General features: G+C 39.1%; 2 protein-coding genes across 3 annotated transcripts in view; one reads left to right on the plus strand and one right to left on the minus strand.

Moving 5' to 3' along the window:
* minpp1a (multiple inositol-polyphosphate phosphatase 1a) overlaps nt 1-20,366 on the minus strand; it is a 224,032-nt gene that overhangs the window by 49,550 nt on the left and 154,116 nt on the right. The gene's annotated exons all lie outside the window — the stretch shown is intronic.
* Nucleotides 1-20,366, plus strand: part of sgms1a (sphingomyelin synthase 1a) — a 40,713-nt gene that overhangs the window by 16,858 nt on the left and 3,489 nt on the right. For both annotated transcript variants that reach the window (XM_056264302.1, XM_056264303.1), the window contains exons 2-5: nt 13,344-14,233; nt 15,739-15,856; nt 16,272-16,425; nt 16,621-16,787. In XM_056264302.1, coding sequence (XP_056120277.1) covers nt 13,593-14,233; nt 15,739-15,856; nt 16,272-16,425; nt 16,621-16,787 — 1,080 coding nt within the window. In that variant the 5' untranslated portion in view covers nt 13,344-13,592. The remainder of the gene's footprint in view (nt 1-13,343; nt 14,234-15,738; nt 15,857-16,271; nt 16,426-16,620; nt 16,788-20,366) is intronic.

Here is a 20,366-nt window from a genome sequence, read left to right on the forward strand (position 1 = left end):
CATACAGGTTTGAAATGACATGAGGATGAGTGATGATGACAAAATAATAATTTCTGGCCAAACGGTCCCTTAAACTGCCCTCACAAATAAATAGCTTTCTCTCTTCATATAAATAGAGTAGAAAACAAAAGTCCCACTGGCATCAGCTGTTTAAGTTGCATTCCTGTAGCCTATATTTGGTAGAGCATGGTGCTAGCAATGCTAAGTCCATGGGTTTGATTCCAAGGGAACACAGCCCTGTAGAGTTTAGTTCCATCCCTGCTCAAACATGCTGCCTTCACGTGCTATCGGAAATTCCTTACTTCCTACTTCCCGCATTCAACTGCTTTGTTGTCGGAACGACCTGGAATCATGGAGGACACCAGGTTTATTCTTGCCTAATGATTGGGAAAATCTTATTAAAGCCAAAATGATATTTAGCTTCCCATTCTTTAACAAATGGGGAAAACATTTCCCATTTGTTAAATGTTTGACATTTAACATTTCCCATGCTAAACATTCAGCATGCTATCTATATAGTCAGCTTGCTGGAATTTCTGTCAAATATATGCCATTTTTGCTGTGTATAAAACATACAATATGCTTTAAATGATTCATATAAGTAAATATGCATTACTTTAATGACAAGACTGACAATGCTATGAGAAAACTAATAATGAATAGCAGTCACAGCAGCAATCGTTCTCCCCTCCTCCAAGTTTAACGTTTATGGCCCATCCAACTAAGGAACTTGGATATCAAAATTAATCCCCGAGCTCCCCAGTGGTAAATACGACTTGAGAGGGCGTTCATGTCCAGTTTTGAACTAGGAAACTCGTATTTATGATAATTCCGACAGCATGCAAAGGCAGCATTAGTTTTCAAATAAGCCTGAAGGACTTGATTAGCTGGATCAGGTGTGTTAAAATTGGCATTGAATCTAAACTCTGCAGATCTCTTGCCCTACAGGAACTGAGGGCCCCTGGCTTAATGCATAAATGGAAATAAACGCAACAAAAATAGCATCTGTGGCAGATTCAGTTTTACAGTGTCTGTGAGGACTGAGGAGGATGTGGGGTGTAGATAGGGCAGAGCACCAGTGAGTCTTGAACAGGGTTTATGCAGGAATCATAGAGATGAATTTACTACCTTTTACTACCTTTTTTACTACCTCCACAATATTTTTTACTACCAACACGACATATAGTCTATGTAACGTTACAATGTTCTCAATATAATTCATAATCCCACGTTTATAATGAACAACGCGTTATGGTTATTGTGTTATTAAAAACTGTGTACGCAGAGGGGCGGGGTGACCAAAGCTCATTATCATTTAAAGGGATGTGATTGTGCACTGAAACGGCATGCTCAAAACAGAGCTATTTTTGAGCTGGTAAAATGAGTGTTTTCTTAAAATACTAATGAGAATTTTTGATAAAAGTATATTACAAAGTTTTCATTTAGACCCTAAAGATTCATATTAACTTGTACAAAAATGGCATTATATGACCCCTTTAACCCTAGCCCTTGAGTTATCCTAACCATTACGTTAGCCCTTAGCCCTAATAAGGTGAATAATAACCTTGGCACTTAAAAACAAATGACACTTAACAGCCATAAACTTTAATAAAGATTAATAATAAAGTGTGTCACATCACACACACTTACCCACAAACACACATTCTCACACACACAGACTTAAGCAGTGAAATTACTATCCCAAAACAGCAATTTATTTAATCACATCTCTAAATGTGCTTCAAATATGGCACTGCTTTGCTCCTCCCTCACGCGAACCCGTTAAATATTTTCAATTAGGGATGCACGATACCACTTTTTGCAGAACGAGACGGATACCAATACTTTCATTTTTGGTACTCGCCGATATCGATACTGTAACCGATCCCTGAATTTTCACTGCATTTGTAATTTTTAAACGTATTAGTAGATAAACCAAAAGAATATAAATCATATTAGTTGGCTTAATTTGTTCATCAAATATATATTTCCTTCAGATATTTTCATGCTTAATTAATCCTGCTAAAAAGCATGCTTCTGTTTCTGTCACTGTTCATTCTATTGCTCTATTATATTTTATCTTTCATTTAATACAGGGTATACACAGAAATTCTTAAAATGAATTTAATACCTTTTAATACCTTCACTATATTTTTTAATACCATCACGACTTCAAGATGCAACTGTAGTGGCGTATATAGAGAGAGACAAGTAAAGTAATGAAATATCTTCGAAAACTTGCATTTCCCCATAATGTCCAGGGTTTTTTCCTTGGTCAAAATCGGTCTTCGGTGGTGGCCGACAGACACTTATCCTTTCTTGCCCTTTTTAAAAAAAAATACTTCTTTGCTGGACGTGATAATTGTTTTGGTATAATCATATCAATATCAAAAAGTAGAATAAAAACGGAGCATTAAAAAGTTTATTTTAAAAGTGTATTGAAGTCTAATTTTCTACCATATACTGTAAATTTTAATAGAATTAGCTGCCAGATACTTTTTTATTTTTTTTTATTAAATAACAAAAATTGCTGCTAGATAACAACTTGCTTTGCACTTTTTTTCTGGTTTCACCTCACTCCAGTCTAAACTAATTTTTTTTTTTTTTTGCAATGTTTCTACACATTATAACATAAATAACCTGAAAATACTACGTAGTTTACAACATACATGAATTGTTTGTTCATATTACTTCACAGTGCATTAACTAATGTTAACAAATACAACTTTTGATTTCAATAATGTAGGCTATATGGTGAAATTGACATTAAGAAAGATTAATTAATGATGTAGACGTGCAGTTTATTAATAGTTCATGTTAACTAATGTAGTTAACTAGATTTTAATAAATGGAACCATATTGTGTTACCGATTCAGAAGTCACGTGAGGACAGATCCGTTGTGTTAACCATTCATTAAAGTGACGCGTCATTAGCGGACGTGTACGCATTGTGTGGTTATCCCATCAGTTAGGACATCGCACAAAATTTGTGTCAACAAATAGGTTTTTTTAGGATAGATTTTTCCTTTATTGAAAGTGTGGTTATGTCAGCTGAATGTGGCACACGCCGTGAGAGAAGATAAGGCAACGTTTTTTTAGCACAATTCACACACAGCGGGAAATAAATTTCCAATTGCGCCACGTGAAACTTCGGTCTTCCGACCTTTTACCATCGTGTCTGTCAATTGATTTTGATTAATATGAGCGAGGGAGAGAGAGCAAGAGTGAATTGAGTGCGCGCGCGCAGCCGGGGCTCTCTCTCTGTTCCTTCTTTCAGTTAACATGCACCCTGTCACAAGCGTAGCAGCAGTCAGTCGTCTACATTAGGCTACTCACCGATCAAATATGGCTTTGGCGGCCGACTGATGACTGAAATAGAAGCGAACTCGCGAACAGGTTGGGCAGCAAGCCAGGCCAGCCGGGTACCCAGTTTGTTTCAGCGCGCGCGAACGAACAAACAAACACCACGTCACATGATATCGCACAGGTCCTACTCGCAACATATAAATAAATCCACGCGAATTTTAGAACGAAGTCCTGCACTTAACACAAATTGAAACTCATAGGCCTAGTTGGATGGGGGTTCGAAAATTTACTACTTCGTCAGATGACGTTTACTACTTTTTACTACTTTTTACTGGCCTTAATTTGGCATAATTTAATTTACTACCTTTTACTACCTTTTACAACCCCGCGGAAACCCTGTTGAAGCACTGATGAATTAATTTGTACAATATGGAGTCACGGAGATGGACACTGAAAACGTCTCCTAATGGAAAAATCCAAACACACACACACACTTGCAGAGCACAGTCAGAGATTCTAGTAGATGGTTTGCTTTTCTTCTCTAAAGAAACATTTGCTTTCCCACAGCCAAGAGCTAGAGCTTGTGGGAAAGTAGAGAACAGGGCCGGCGCTCCGCACACGCACATCACGCACTGCGCGTAGGGCACCAAGTGCTTGGGGGGGCACCAAAAAATATGGGTCGTGAAAAATCATCACAATAGGCTACTAGTATAAATAACAAATAAAATATGTCTAAAGCATGTTAATATACAAAAGCAATACAAAAGTAATATAGGCCTAGACCAAATTAGTCGAGAAAAAGGTGAATCTCCTGTGACAGTCTCCCTCTGGTGCCCCCCCCCCCTTCCCCACCTCCCAGTGGTCTGTTCGATTATGCCTCAATCAATGTAAAATTTGGCAGACACCGACCTCAGACATGGCCTCGAAAAGGCACCAAGAGTCGGGGGCGGAAAAAAGGAAAAAGAAGAGACAGCGGGATGATACTCGCGCGTCGCTTGCAGGTAGACAATGTTTTAAATAAAAATGTTAGTTTTGTAGCGCGGGCGCCCTTGCGTCGTGAATACATGTCCAGGGGGCGTCGCTAGTAGTGCAAATGATCCGGGCCGTTTTTAGCCCTGCATGTTGAATCTTTTATTTTAACGGGGGTCCGGGGGTCTCTCGAATTTTGAAACTTGGGCTGTTTAAGATGCAGTTAGTTTGTTTGAGAAGAAGAGGAAGACCGTTTAGATACGTTTTTTCGTTGTTGTTCTATGCGGATAATTTTCAAGAGGTTCATAGGCCAAGGCCCAAGGGCGACATCTGTTGGTGAAACTGCAATTAGAAAAAAAAAAAAACACAATCTTAGTGTTTGTATATTTTCATATTCACAGAGTTGTCAAATTATTAGGGCTGGGAAAAGATTAATCGCATCCAAAATAAAAGTTTGTGTCTACATGATATATGTGTGTGTACTGTGTATAATTATTTTGTATAATATACAAAATAATTATACACAGTACATAAAATGTTTATATAAATATATTATATAAATACACACACATATGCATGTATATATTTAAGAAATATTTGCATGTATATACTGTATATAATTATATATAATTTATATTATATATAAATTTAAACATTTTATATATAAATAACAAATATTTCTTAAATACATACATGCAAATGTGTATTTATATATACAAAATAATTATGCACAGTACACATATATCATTCATGTTCCAAATCTGTGTTTTTAGTAATTGTGGTGGTTATTGGTATTTATAATTTTAACCTTTATATTATTTATTTCTTTTCATATTTGGTGCCATTGTTAATGTAAAATGATTTATTTGCAGCAGTTATTTTGAAAGTAAAGAGAACCCAACTAAGAAATTCTGAATGCTTGTTATTCCTTGGGTGGTTGGGAGTGGGGGGGCACCACCAAGCATTTGTGCTTAGGGCACCCAAATGGCTAGCGCCGGCCCTGGTAGAGAAACTGCAGCTCTCAAGGATAGTATCTCTCAGTGATTATGGTTGCACAACTGGTGGTTCATACACCTGCGTCTTCCATAAATTACTCCTTAACAGCATGACCTTTGTTTTGGCGTCTTAAGATGTTGAATATTCACATTTTGGGCTTGACTGAGCCCTCTAGCAAAATTGCAAGATAATTAGATAAGCACATTTTATGTCATCTGTTAAATTAGAATTTTTAAATGTCATCATTCAGATAAAAAAAAGTATGTTTTCAGATAACAAGTAAAATGTAAAACAGGTCCTAAAGGATTAAAATGCGTAAGACTTCTTGAGATAATTTTGCTGATAACTGCATGTACATATCTGCAATTTTAATGGTCATATGAACTCCACTAACCTTATGCAATTAACCAAACACTGTTTCTTAAATGTGACTTAAAGTCTGAACTAAGCCAAAAGTATGATGTCACAAAAGTATAACTATATATTGTAGTTCTATCATTCAGAAATGACAGATAGAATTGTATGGGTTGCCAAACGAATGACTTTTACTGTTTATCTGCGTTTAACTGCTTGTAAAATTTAAATATTAACCAAATTGTCCAGTTGTAAGCAAATCTTTATATCCAGCTAGTGCACTTACTGTGAATAAAGGCAAATAAGCTATTTATTGCTGCTGTGACTTTAAAGAGAACTCCGGCTTCTAACAATAGTGGTTAGGTGTCCTGTTTGTGTACTGACCTGCACAAGTGTGTGTGTGTGTGTGTGTGTGTGTGTGTGTGTGTGTGTGTGTGTGTGTGTGTGTGTGTGTGTGTGTGTGTGTGTGTGTGTGTGTGTGTGTGTGTGTGTGTGTGTGTGTGTGTGTGTTCTGCTGCATGACTAAATGCAGTTCGTAAAGACATCACTGTGTGCTGTTTGGCCCAACATTGGTCTTTATGTAATATTGGCTATGTATAGTCCTATAGGTATTCTTTTGTGATAGCAGGTGTGTTTTTTTTATACATTTCATGTGTGTCATCATGTGTTAAACAAAAGTTTCAACAATGACATGCATGACTGTTTCCACCTTACCATCAGACTGCATAATAAAGAACGAACAATATTGTAATGACGTAGATTTCAATGGCCAGATGACTCTTCTGTTCATTTTTCTAGCTTTCAGTCTTTTTCTTTTGCTTGGATGCATATGAAAGGAGTTGTGACCTTGTATGTGTGTGTTCTGTAAATATTTGCCACCTTTTGTGAATAGGAACTGAGCCAGGTGTGTTAAAGCAGCACTAAGTAGGAATTCCGTTTTTGTCAAACAGCGACCCCTAGAGTCACTGTGGTGTACTTGTACTGTCGTGAATAGCACTCACGCAGAGATGGCTCGCACTCACGGCCGGATCCCCTCCCCCTATACACCGGTACCTGTTCAGTAGGATGGGCGCTGTAACGGGTGGAAATAAGGTGTGGCCCCTTTAAGTGCTGCCCGCGCCCTGTTTAACTGTCGGCAGTCTGTATTGTATGTGCGCCTCAAACACCACATGTATACGGCGCCGGGTTATTTCTGTTTGATGCTCATTTTATCAGAATTTTATCAGATCTGTTTTTTGCCCTAAAGCAATTCGTTACCTCGCGAGACCTGATATCACACGATACTTCCTAACACTGAGGCCGGCGGCCCAAAGTTGCAAGGGTGGTTTTGCGTCTCACAGGCTCCAGGGGGGTGCGACTGCGAGACGACCACCATTCAACACGAAATCAGTAATATAAACATGACAATTACTCCAAAGCTGTTCGGTTTAGGTAAAAAAGTTACTTAGTTCACCTTTAAGAGGCCATGTTTGTTTTAAGATGATGTAAAATGAGAGGTACGTTTCTACTATGATGTTTATTCAGTCATGCAAAAGCTCATTTGATCTGTTCTGCTGCTGATATAAATGCTGGTATTGTTGAATGGTTTTGTAAAATGCACATGATGACTTTTTTCTGTCACCTAAGATTATTTTAAAAAGAAAGAAAATGTTGAAATGCTTTAGTTTTAAAGGATAATGATGAGGATATAATAGCTCAAACTTTAGCATTGTGTCTTTAAAATTATTATTTTATTTTTTTAAATGTTTCGATATGATATAAAAATGTCATAAAATAAATTTTATGCTTTGGAATTAAATGTTATTCAATTTCACAGAATTGTGTGGATTGTTAGAATAGTGTGAAATGAAATGTCATGAGATTCCTTGGAATTCTATAAAACTATTACATTCAATTTCATGATATTGTATTTTCTATGATACGGCATTGCATGAAATCCAATTGAATAGTTCCTTGCCTTAGTAATTATCAGGCAGTGAAACTGGGTGAACAAGGCAATGATCAGATCCTTAATCCGGTTTAATTTTTAAGATTTAAAGAAGACAAAAGGGTTTTGAAGAATCACCATTGTTTAGGATGTTTTATGTTTTTTTTTTTATGGTCACATCATTAAATTATGAAGATCCACTGTAATATGACTAACATGTGACACCCTCTGAAAAATTTGTAAATGCTAAATCAGTGTTACAATATATTTTAAATTAAAATGTAAAGCGTTTTCTGATAAGAGGATGAGCAATGGGAAATGTCTGATAAAAAAAGAGGAAGACCATAGGTCTAGAAAGGTGAGAAGTGAAAGCTATGCGTTTGCGAATGTTTTCTTGAATATTGTGCTGTTTTGTTCAGTGTTGCTTATCCGTCATGCAGGTTTTTTATTGTACTGCCAGCTGTATGTCTGTGTTTATCCACGTGGGTGTTCTCGCACAAGCTGGCCAACAGCCGCTTGTTTTGTTTTTTTCTGTATCCGACGTTGTCGCTTTTCCATCCATAGCTGTTTTGGGCGTCACCACTTTGGAAAATTTTGGGGGAAAAGGCTATGCATTTGGTTTGTGTGCAAAGCATCAGCAGCAGTGTTAAATGATGATTTATAGAAAATCTTATTAGGTTTTATTCTAGTCAAGGTGAGATTTGTTTATTTAAGTTGTCAGTTTGTTCACGGTTCATTTGAAACTTTTCTCATAACTAATGCATCATCATAAACGTCATACACCCTGTTTACTGCTGATAACTTACTGGAAAAAACTGTAATTACACTTGTAAATAATTAATTGTATTGAATATAAATGCATTGTTTTTGGACTATTGAATGGAAAATGTCAAGTAGAGAGGCAGTAACACTTAATTTGTTACCTTACAAGTTTCATTTGTTAACATTAGTTAAAGCTGCAGTCCGTAGCTTTTTGGGGTTAAAAATGATCCAAAATACATATTTGAGAAAATACATAACCAGCCAGTGTTCAATGCTATCTGGTTGCCTTAGCTCGATTCAAAGCGGTAAGCTTGTAATAATGTTTTTAATTCCAGTGGTACTGGTGGATTTCCACGGGAGATTCGAGCAGGTCTTTGTGTCATTACGTCACATCTGTACACATAAAGAAGGAGTCTCGGCTAGTATAAGCTATATTGCGTGTGAGGATGTTGGAGGTGGAGATTTATAGCCTTTTCTCACAGCACTTGATATGATTAAACTTATCAATTTGATGACGGATCCAGAAAAGTTCAAACGACAATCACCAGTGACTAGGGCTGGGCGATATGGAGCAAAAAATATATCTCGATATATTTTGCTATATCTCGATATTCGATATATATCTCGATATCTTTACAGGAAAATGGATGTGAATACAACTCAAAATATAGGCCTACAATCAATAGAAAATTAATTTTCCATAACAGAATGTAACCAAATGAGAAAATTTAAGGCAGAACTATGCACTATGGAAGTTCGATTAATGGATAAAATTCAGAGTCATTGTTATTTGATGCTTAAGAAACTTAAAACCTGGTTGTGGTATAGTGTCAGTGATTAGTTGTGAAATCTTGCATAAATTGAATCTTATTTAATCCTCCATATGAAAGTTTATGTGCTCGAATTATTTCTATTTATTTAACAATAGTTTAAAACAAGACGTTTGTAGTAGCCTACTGATTACTAGAGTCCATTGATTACTAGAGTCCATTAGACACTCTCGGTCTCTCTCGCGCGCAGACACTCTCGGTCTCTCTCGCGCGCAGACACTCTCGGTCTCTCTCGCGCGCAGACACTCTCGGTCTCTCTCGCGCGCAGACACTCTCGGTCTCTCTCGCGCGCAGACACTCTCGGTCTCTCTCGCGCGCAGACACTCTCGGTCTCTCTCGCGCGCAGACACTCTCGGTCTCTCTCGCGCGCAGACACTCTCGGTCTCTCTCGCGCGCAGACACTCTCGGTCTCTCTCGCGCGCAGACACTCTCGGTCTCTCTCGCGCGCAGACACTCTCGGTCTCTCTCGCGCGCAGACACGCTCGGTCTCTCTCGCGCGCAGACACGCTCGGTCTCTCTCGCGCGCAGACACGCTCGGTCTCTCTCGCGCGCAGACACGCTCGGTCTCTCTCGCGCGCAGACACGCTCGGTCTCTCTCGCGCGCAGACACGCTCGGTCTCTCTCGCGCGCAGACACGCTCGGTCTCTCTCGCGCGCAGACACGCTCGGTCTCTCTCGCGCGCAGACACGCTCGGTCTCTCTCGCGCGCAGACACGCTCGGTCTCTCTCGCGCGCAGACACGCTCGGTCTCTCTCGCGCGCAGACACGCTCGGTCTCTCTCGCGCGCAGACACGCTCGGTCTCTCTCGCGCGCAGACACGCTCGGTCTCTCTCGCGCGCAGACACGCTCGGTCTCTCTCGCGCGCAGACACACTCGGTCTCTCTCGCGCGCAGACACACTCGGTCTCTCTCGTGCTCTGTCGCTCGTGCGCGCAGACACACTCGGTCTCTCTCGCGCGCAGACACACTCGGTCTCTCTCTTGCTCTGTCGCTCGCGCGCGCAGACACACTCGGTCTCTCTCGTGCTCTGTCGCTCGCGCGCGGTCTCTCTCGCTTGCAGACACACTCGGTCTCCCCTACCAGTGACAACAGATTCACCCGCTGTAAAATGCAAAAGACTTCGTTCGGACTTCAGAGTGGCTACAGAAAAAAAGAGACTGCAACCGGACCATGCGAAAACAAGGATACATATCAGAAGGACATTACATGTAGTCACGCAATGCTGACGTTGTTAACATTAACAATTTGAGAACAAAGTATAATTTGCACGATTTTGCGTGATGATAAGTGATTTTTAGATTTAATCAGCGCGATTTACTGCAATGTCAGAACCAGAACAAAAGTGGATGTTACTTACTTGTTCAGATGACATTTTCCGGTGAAAATTATTATGTTGGTCATACTTCCAAAAAGAATAATCTGTGATTCTGAATGACAGTATCCACACCGGTTCGGTGACACACTCTGCACACTCTCCTCAAACATTGTGTTCATCCGCGCTGTGCCGTGTCGAGGGTGTCGAAGTACAACTCACGTAGAGTTGATAATTCCGCGAATGACTGCAATTGCAGATTTCGAACAGAGATGGCGACAAAGAGGAAAAACTGCGGACTGCAGCTTTAACATGAACTAACAATGAACAATACTTCTGCAGCATGTATTATCCTTAGTTGTTAATCTCAACTGTCAAAACTGTTGTATCTGTTAACATTAGTTAATGCACTGTAAACTTACATGAACATTTTTATTAGCTAACATTAACAAAGGTTAATAAATGCTGTAAGAATATATTGCTCATTGTTAGTTCATGTTAGTTAATGCATCAACAAATGAGACTTTATTGTAAAGTGTTACCAGAGAGGCTATAAAGACATTTACAAGTTAATTGTTGGCTAATATATATTAGTGTGAGTGAGTTGGCGAAACAGATCGAGCCATATGAACGGAAATTTAAGAATGTTTATGTAACAGAGTTGTTGAACTTGCTCAAGTGACCCTTGTTCTCTAACAAAATGATGCCGCAAATTGTCCTCTTGTTATTTAACAAGGTTAACAGCCTAAGTTAAAATGTAACTTTTAAAATCCAAAAAGATATTTCAAGGAAGGAAGTGTTTTAGCACTGTTAATGCGCATCACAAGTTCACTTGTATTTCTAATGAACACGATGTGATGTAACACAAAAAATAAGGAAACAAGATGAGCTGATGAATCTGGCAGAACCGGTTTAGCGACATCATAAAGTTTAGAGAACTTTAAAAAAATGAAACTAAAACATTTCGAATAAAACAAGAATACATTCGGTGGGAAATGAAACCCTAAATCAGCTTTTACCCACAGGTCAGTTCACTAAGAGCAACACCGATTCCTATCGCTGCTAAAAGGATAAAAGCTAATGGTTGGCTAGTCATCTGACAAATGTCCTGTGGTTATTTGGCATAATTTCCAAGTTGCTATTTACTTGTTGTTGTTGTTGTTGTTTCTTAATGCTGACTGGTTATTCTTTGTGTGTGTGAGTGTTTTTCCCCTAAGCTGATTTAATAACCAACGGTCTTCCAGACATAATGTTGAGTCAGAGACTTTTAATCTCTCTCTATCTCTCTCTCTCTCTCTCTCTCTCTCTAAGTTTGTTTGCTCTTTGTATTGTTTATGCTCAATTACGCACACATACAAGTTATAGTTTGGCAAGTAGAAGTCATTATCCGCATTCCAGAACATTAAGGGGGTATGTGGCGTATTGTTGCGTAACAAGTAATATAATATCTAGCTGTATGCTCTGTCAACATACATGCATAGTTAAAGCTGAAAATATAGATTTTTAAATAAAGTTTGTACAGCTCTAAAATTAGCTACACTTAATGGGCCTACTGATATATGAGAAGACATTTTCTTTCCAATTCATGTTTCTATTTTCTGCAGCTTCGAACCTTGACTTATTTTATGAGTCAAGGAATGACACATCCCATGAATCATTATGAACTATTGGTTATAAGTATTAAAACAGTATATTTGTAAAATATTTACATATGTACAAAAGTATTTTAAAAGTATTACTTTTATTTAGCATGTATGCATTAAATTGACCAAAAGTTACTGTAAAGACATTTATAATGTTACTAAATATTTATACTTAAAGCTACACTGTGTGATTTTTACCCCCATCTAGCGGTGAAAAGGTATATGACCATCCAGTGAATATTAGTTTCTGTTCCTCTCAATTCCGATTTCGTTTTAACTCCTACGGTGGCCAATGTAGTCCAAGATTAATTAACGTTACCTGTCGAGAAGAAAGCAGGCAACGTCGGCGTCCTTTTTAAAATCGTTGCTCGTCATGAGCTCTTTCCATCTTAAAAAAGCCACTTCAATATTTACTTTTGTCTTGTTGATTTGCCTGTTGCGTTGCCGTCTTAATTCTCTTTTTCGCTTCCTTGGCGACTCTGATACGTATCCTCGAGAATAAGAGTGATCCTCCATCAGCAAAAGACTTTCAAAAAGGCTTTCAGGTTTTTATAAATCAGTCTCAAGCAATCCCCCTCTTGACATTCGACACGGTGCCATCGAGTGTTAAAACGCGATATGTCCCTCTTTGCCTAATGTACTTTCAAGATGGAGGGGCAACATGGCGACCGACATTAGAACCCCTTACCCGTATGTATTTTCAATGGCATATTATACACTCACGAGAATACTTTATTACTTGAACGAAGTAAATATACATTAATGAGCACATATATTTTTGAAAGAACTAAGTGTTTTTAGCTAAGAATAAACTAAAAAGTTACACAGTGTAGCTTTAAAAATAAATGCTGTCATTTTGATCTTTCTGTTTATCAAAGAATCCTGAAAAAATGTATCAAGGTTTCCACAATAATATTAAGCCGCTCAACTGTTTTCAACATTGATAATATTAGGAAATGATTCTTGAGCTCCAGATCACAAAATTTTAATGACTTTTAAAGGATCGTGTGACCGAAGACTGGAGTAATGGCGGGTTTTATAATGAAGGGTTTTTTGTTGTTTTTTGGCCATGTTATGCCACAGTTACTGTTGGTGAACAGGATGCCTGCTCTTGATATACACAGACAAATGTCTACATAATTGGCAGCAAATATTATGTTTTTTTTATTACTGCTAGGGCAGATAATTGCTTTTTCGGTATACATCACAATCTGTTAACTAACTTGAATGTGCTTTTCTTTTTCAGGGCCATACATTGGTGCACACTGACACCTAAGGGATTCAGCACCCTTGAGACTATGAAATTTGTCAGACTTTGCCATTACTGAGTTTATCACCGTAGAGGTGGAGGGGGTGAAAAACTGTACCTCCCAGCTACTCTCTTCCAATGTCCCAGAGACGCTATGACTGCTGTCGGGGCACCAAACTGCTGAGTGTGGGCTCAACTCCCCTCCCCAGCCCCTGAAACGGCCCCCCTACTCTCTCTCACCCAGACATGAAGGAGGTGAGGTTGTGGACAGCCAGTGACGTCTCCGATTGGCTGACAGATGAGGGCATGCAGGAGTACACGGATGCGTTGCGGAACAAGGACGGCCCTGCCCTCTTGCAACTCTCTGAGGAAGACTTTAACGCCTCGCCTTTGTCCCTGGTCACCGGGGACAGTGGTCGACAACTTTTGGAGCGCATAGAGACGCTGCGCTTCACCAGCCACATGAAGGCACACAAGAGCAACAACCATGAAAACAGTCACCACGCCAACGGACACGTCAGCGGCGCCCTTGCCAACGGCAGTGTTAGCAACGGCAAGATCCTCAACGGCTTTTCAAAGAACAGCTTGCACTCTGATGCAGTTCGTATCTTGATTCCGTCTCTGTCTGAGCAGGAGCGAACGCCGTATCCCACGGAGTGGTTCAAAACAGGTGTGGCCTTCCTGTACGCTCTGTGTTGCTTCCTCACAACAACAGTTGTGATCTCAGTGGTGCACGAACGCGTCCCACCTAAGGAGGAGTCCCCGCCCCTGCCAGATAAATTCTTTGATCTGTTTGATCGCGTGGAGTGGGCGTTTTCCATCTGTGAGATCAATGGCATGCTGCTCGTGGGACTGTGGTTTGCACAGTGGCTTCTGCTTAAACACAGGTTGGTTCCTTACTCATTATACTAGTGGTTTTCAACCTCTTTGATTCCAAGGAGCCGCATTGTCCACATTAATATTCTAAGGCCCCCTGTTTGTTTTTTTGTTTTTTGTTTTTTAAACTTATTTTAATCTATGGACAGTTCTAGTATATGTTAATAAAAAAGTAATTAAAATAATTATAAAAATTGCAATTAAAATAATTACACGATTATTATTTTTTTTTTGATCCCACTCTTTTTAACCCATGAACCTACATGACTTTTCCAGTCATTTTTATGGCTATCTTTGCAAGGACATTCATTGAAATAATGAAACCCTTAGCCCTTTAACCTAACCTTAACCATCACAACTAAATGCCTAATCCTAACCTTAACCTAATTCTAACCCTATCCCTATAACCAAGTCTTAACCCTCAAACAGCCATTTAAAAGTGTCAGAAAGTGAGGAAAGGTCCTCACTTTACTTTGTCCTCACTCTGATGTTGAAAAGTCAAACTGGCCCTCACAAACATAAAGGCCCCCGATATACTCACGTTGAAGTTCTTTTTCTCTTTCTTTTTCTTTTGCAAAATTGGAATATCGCATAAAACGTGTTATTGTTATTTATGTCATGTTATCTTGCTTTCGGAGGCAGATCATGCCTGCTGTTTGGGAACGTAGTCGTGTAAGACAGTTCCAGTTCATGTTTTTACATGCGGACATCTGACCTTGACGGACTGAACAGAAGAAATAAACTGGAGAAGATGTCCATGTAAAAGAAGGCGGAGCCTCAGAGCACTTTTACCTATTACGTTATCGCAACAGACCAATGGAATTAGTAAGGTGGTGTTAACCAGCTGGAGCGAACACCAAGCTATTTCGAACTCTCAAAACAAACTTCATTTTGGCCTGATTTTGTTCGAAATCACTTCAGTTCGTTTTTTGATTTTGCTTAAAGTGTATTAGGGCCTTAACTTTACAGGCACACACACACAAGAGAGAGAATTAAAATAAGAAAAATATCTTGATATTTAGTTGTTTTGGCTTTTAAAGCCTTTTTTATGTTATTTATGTTAGCCTTTTGTGTTATTTTAAATACTTAAATAATTTTAACTCTTCTGGTGATATCATACAATGGCAGGTAAAAAAATAAAGAGTAAAAAGCAGGTTAATTTGGAGTTGAAACTGAGAAATCTATGTTATGCTGTTTATGTTAGCCTTTTGTGTTATTTAAAAAAAAAATGTAAGTCATCTTTGTCTGGAAGTTTGCTGAGGCTACCTACTACCTAGTGGGCCCCTGTTAAGAACCACTGCTTTATCCCTCGAAGCTGATCCCATCTTGTTCAATTTAGTTCATGGCGTCATCTCTTAAACAGCCGAGTCACAATAATTGAACTCCTGTTGTGACTACTAAATAGTCAAGAATGTTTTCTTTAGCATTGACATCCTTAAACCATGTGGCCTATCCTATGATCCTTCTCTAGCTGTTATTTTCTCTGACTCTGCTCCTGATTTCTCTCTGTTTGCAGGGCCATAATCGGTCGCCGGTTCTTTTTTATCGTGGGAACTCTGTATCTGTACAGATGCGTGACCATGTACGTTACAACATTACCTGTGCCAGGCATGCACTTCAAGTGTTCCCCCAAGGTAACTGCTGAAGAATGACAGTACTCTTAGCTCGACACTAACTAAACCATGATGGTTAATGCTGGTCTAGAATAGGCATACTGTTGATCTAAAGTGGATGATGGATGTGAAATCGAAAATCTTGCCCTCTGCCATAGCTCTCACATCTCATTCGCACTTTAAGAGCAGAGATTTACAGTGAATCATGACCTATAACAAAGCTTGTATAACTTGATATAACACAACCATTTTTATGTTTCTAGCAAAGTAACTTTTGGTCACTGTCTGGTTTATGGGTTCATACTTGTGAACTAGTCCTTAAAATCAAAGTTTGTGAGAGAGAACGAAGATATAGTCAAGAAAATAGTTGTTTGTCTATCTATACATGTTTTTGTGCTTGTATATGCTTATGTGTTTGTTTGTGTGTGTGTTCTAGCTCTTTGGTGACTGGGAGGCCCAGTCACGGCGGGTAATGAAAATGATGGCAGGTGGTGGCCTGTCAATCACTGGCTCTCACTCATTGTGTGGAGATTACCTGTACAGTGGGCACACAGTAATGCTGACACTAACATACCTCTTCATTAAAGAGTGTGAGTACACATATTAATAAACAATCATGGAAAAACTGTTGTTTTTGTGATTTGTTGATAACTCCATCTAGTGGACATGAAGAGCAATAACACCATCTAGCATACATAAAACCAATGAAACATCTGTGAGTTTGTTACTTCTGCCTACACTGTGAAACCAATACACAGAATTAACAAATGTTTTATGGATGACAGATTCTCCACGGAGGTTCTGGTTGTACCACTGGCTCTGCTGGTGCCTGAGTGCTGTCGGTATCTTCTGCATCCTGTTGGCTCATGACCACTACACCATCGACGTGGTGGTGGCCTACTTCATGACCACACGCCTCTTCTGGTGGTACCATACAATGGCCAATCAGCAGGTAAATTTGGAGTTGAAACTGAGAAATCTCTGCTGATTTACCAGATTTAAGCATCTTGTGCTCACTTAATTTTTCAAATAATATTTTTGAAAAATCATGTTCTCAAATATGAAATCATGTTCTCATAGTTTTAATGCTTTTATTTGATGTATTATGCACTCCATATATATATATTATTCTACATATATATATATTTATGTATTAATATATTAACCCTGGAAAAAAATTCAGAGGACCTGAATATAACAATAACAATTAACATTAGTATTAAAGGTGCTCTAAGCGATGTCACGCGTTTTTTAGGCCAAAACATTTTTTGTCACATACAGCAAACATCTCCTCACTATCCGCTGGCTGCCTGTCCCCTGAACACACTGTAAAAAAACGCGATCTCTGTAGACAGCCCAGGCTCCACAAACAGCAACAAAAACAAACTGGGCTAACCCGCTCCACGAAACGTGACAAACAGTTCCAGCCAATCACCGACAAGTAGGACTTGGGGGCGGGGTTTGGGGGGTTAGTGTGCGGATGAGGAGGAGGGAGGGTCTAGCTAGCCTCCGTTTTGTTTGACAATACTTTAAACGTCAACAGAAAGTGACGTCACCCGACATCGCTTAGAGAACCTTTAAAATAAGGGACTAAGTAATTAATAAAAATACAACCCCAAGTCAAGTTGGGACATTTTGTAAAATGCAATGAAATCAAGAATCTATGATTTGTTAATTCTCTTTCAACTTTATTTACCCAGGGTTTCCGCGGGGTCTTAAAAAGTCTAAAATTTCAAAATCACAATTTAAGGCCTTAAAAAGTCTTACATTTGCTGAAGTATTGTGTTCTAGGTCTTAAATCATTTTAAACAGGTCTTAATTTTCCTACGTCCAAGTAAATCTCATTGAAATGCTCCCGCAGCACTTTGGAATGTTTTTTTTATTTATTCCGTGGTGTTGTAGTTCATTAGTTTGCTAGTCCAAATATAATTCGCTGTATTACGACTACAAAATAGACCAACATGCAACAGCCAATCAGCTTTGAGCTTTCGTGTTATTGGAGCATGTCTCAGATACCACAGACAGACGTAAAACGTATTGTATTCAGCTAACGTTATGGGGAAGTGCAAGTTTAGCGATACTTGGCTTGAAAAATCTGAATTTCATGCTTGGTTAAAGCCAGTTGCAAACAACATATTTGAAGCCTACTGCTTCTTATGCAAGAAAGCTATTAAATTGGGAACGTTGGGTGTACGGGCGCTGGAGTCACATGCAAAAAGTGATAAACATCTAGCGCTTACTGCTGTGAAGGGTCTCCAGCAAACGACAGCCATCAGCCAGTTCTTGCAAGCAGGGGCGTCGCACCCGTGGGGGATGTGGGTGTTTTAACACCCACACTTTTCCCGGTGAGAGGGTTCAACACCCGCTCTTTTTCTGCAGTTTTTCCGCAGTTTTGCACAAACGCCTCACTACAGTCGATCCTCCGTTTCTCTGGCCGCTCTGTGTGTGCGCTCGCTGCGGCTCGTCCTCCTCTCCCCCTCCCTCTCAAACATGACACCGGCTCTGAGTGTGACCGGCTGATGATTGGCTGTTCTGCCTTAAGTCCCGCCTCTCTTGGTGTGATTTTTCAGTCACTCGTGCTGAGGAGGCGGGAACTTATGGTTATGGTTATTTACATCTCCCTTTTCCAGGTACTTTGAATGAGTGTTTATGCTTGCGAGGTTTTTAAATAAGCTTGATATGTGTTTGGGATTGGGAAGATGTTATGTTTATGTTTTGTTGACATGTCGAGTGTTTTTGGTATTAGATTTCGTTTTTTAGACTAAACAGCACAATACTTTATTTAAGTAGGCATTCTGTTTGTGCTGCGTGATTTAAAGAAAAGTGCGCACTTTGCTCACGCGATCATTCAGCATGGTGATCTGGTGTTTTCTCCAAAATAAAACTCAAGGGTTTATTTCTTGCAAGTGAAGAAATTAGGACAAAAGTATTGTAATTTTCCTATTCTATAGCGTAATATAAAATTTACTTTGAAATATTCATTTTCATTTCTACAGTAGGCTAGCATACATTTAGGCTATATGGATTTTCCATCATAGGAATAATTATATAAATCATTATTATATTATTATAATAATGTTTGGCATTCTAAAACACCAGTGATAATGTAATGTAGACTGAGACTCTATATCATAACTAAAAATAAGTTTGAACCCTCTTTAGGTACAAGTCAATGCTTTTTCTTTGTTCAATGTGCACAGTTCATGGGTCGAAGCCAGTTGAAGCTCTTAATTTTGAGCTCTCAGAGTGCACCAGATTGATGCATTTAACCTTAAAATGTACAAAATTTTCTTTCGGGGGAGCATGCCCCCAAACCCCCCTAGAGTGGCCGAGGTCCACACAACATAGTTTTACAAAATCCAATGAGAAAGAACGATCATTTAGGAACTTTACCCCAGCATAATGTTAATGCCAAATTTAAATGTCCTTGGACAAACTACATTTGTCCTGCCTAAGGAGGGGCCAACATTACATTGTGCCCTCTGAATTCTTAACCAGGGCCCTGATCACATCCATCCCCCGCACTTTTAAAAAGCTTGCTACGCCCCTGCTTGCAAGTATCTGGCGGCTCCAGCACTAACGTTACTTCTACACTGCCTAGGCGAGGCCCACACATTAGCTCCGCAACTCCCGCAATCAACCTCTGTGTTTGCCTTTGGATCAGAGCCAACACTAAAAGCGGAGGTGATCTGGGTTCTCCACACGGTGACAAGACACTAGTCCTACAGTGGAAATGAGGAAATCTGGGAATTGTTTCAAACGATGTTTCCGGGCTTTGACATCGCTAAATCCTTCAGGTGCGGGAAAGATAAAACAGCCTACATTACGTGCTTTGGAATAGCGGATTTTATAAAAACAGAACTAATTTCCAAAACCACGGGACCGTTCGTGCTGATGTTCGACGAAAGTACTATGTTCAGTTTGAATAAATTAAATTACTTGGCAAGTAATTTTGAGACTCTGCGTTTCCTTTGTACGTTTTTTTTTGTCGCGATATAGGTCTTAAATTTCATTCATAATGGTCTTAAAAAAGGTCTTAAAAAGTCTTAAATTTGACTTTGTAAAACCTGCAGAGACCCTGTATTTACCTGACAAAAGTACAAAGAAAAAATGTCCAATGTGTTTACTGAACAACTTAATTGTATTTTATAAATATAAACAAGTTTTGATGGCTGCTATACACTCCAAAAAAGTTGGGACAGAGGCTAAATAAAAGTGAAAAGCTTATAGAATATAGTTAAACTCTTTTGAAACAGTCCACAATAAGTAGGTGAATTGGTAATAGGTGAGGGCAGGGTGCGATTTCTGAAAAAAACAGAGGGGCGGATGTTTTGAAAAAGTTTTATTCATAAAAATAAATCATGAGAACATGAACTTCATCACTGCATTTGCAGGAATTGTAAAATATTTTTTCTTATTAACTCATGAAGTAGCCTAACGCAATATTTTTACTCTAATATGAACTGTGATCACGCACAACGAAAAAACACGCAATAATTAAATCCCCCTCCCAGTAGCTACCATGGATAGT

The sequence above is a fragment of the Rhinichthys klamathensis genome, unplaced genomic scaffold, assembly GCF_029890125.1.
Source record: "Rhinichthys klamathensis goyatoka isolate OS25496 unplaced genomic scaffold, OSU_Roscu_1.1 h1tg000220l_1, whole genome shotgun sequence".
Lineage (NCBI taxonomy): Eukaryota > Metazoa > Chordata > Actinopteri > Cypriniformes > Leuciscidae > Rhinichthys > Rhinichthys klamathensis.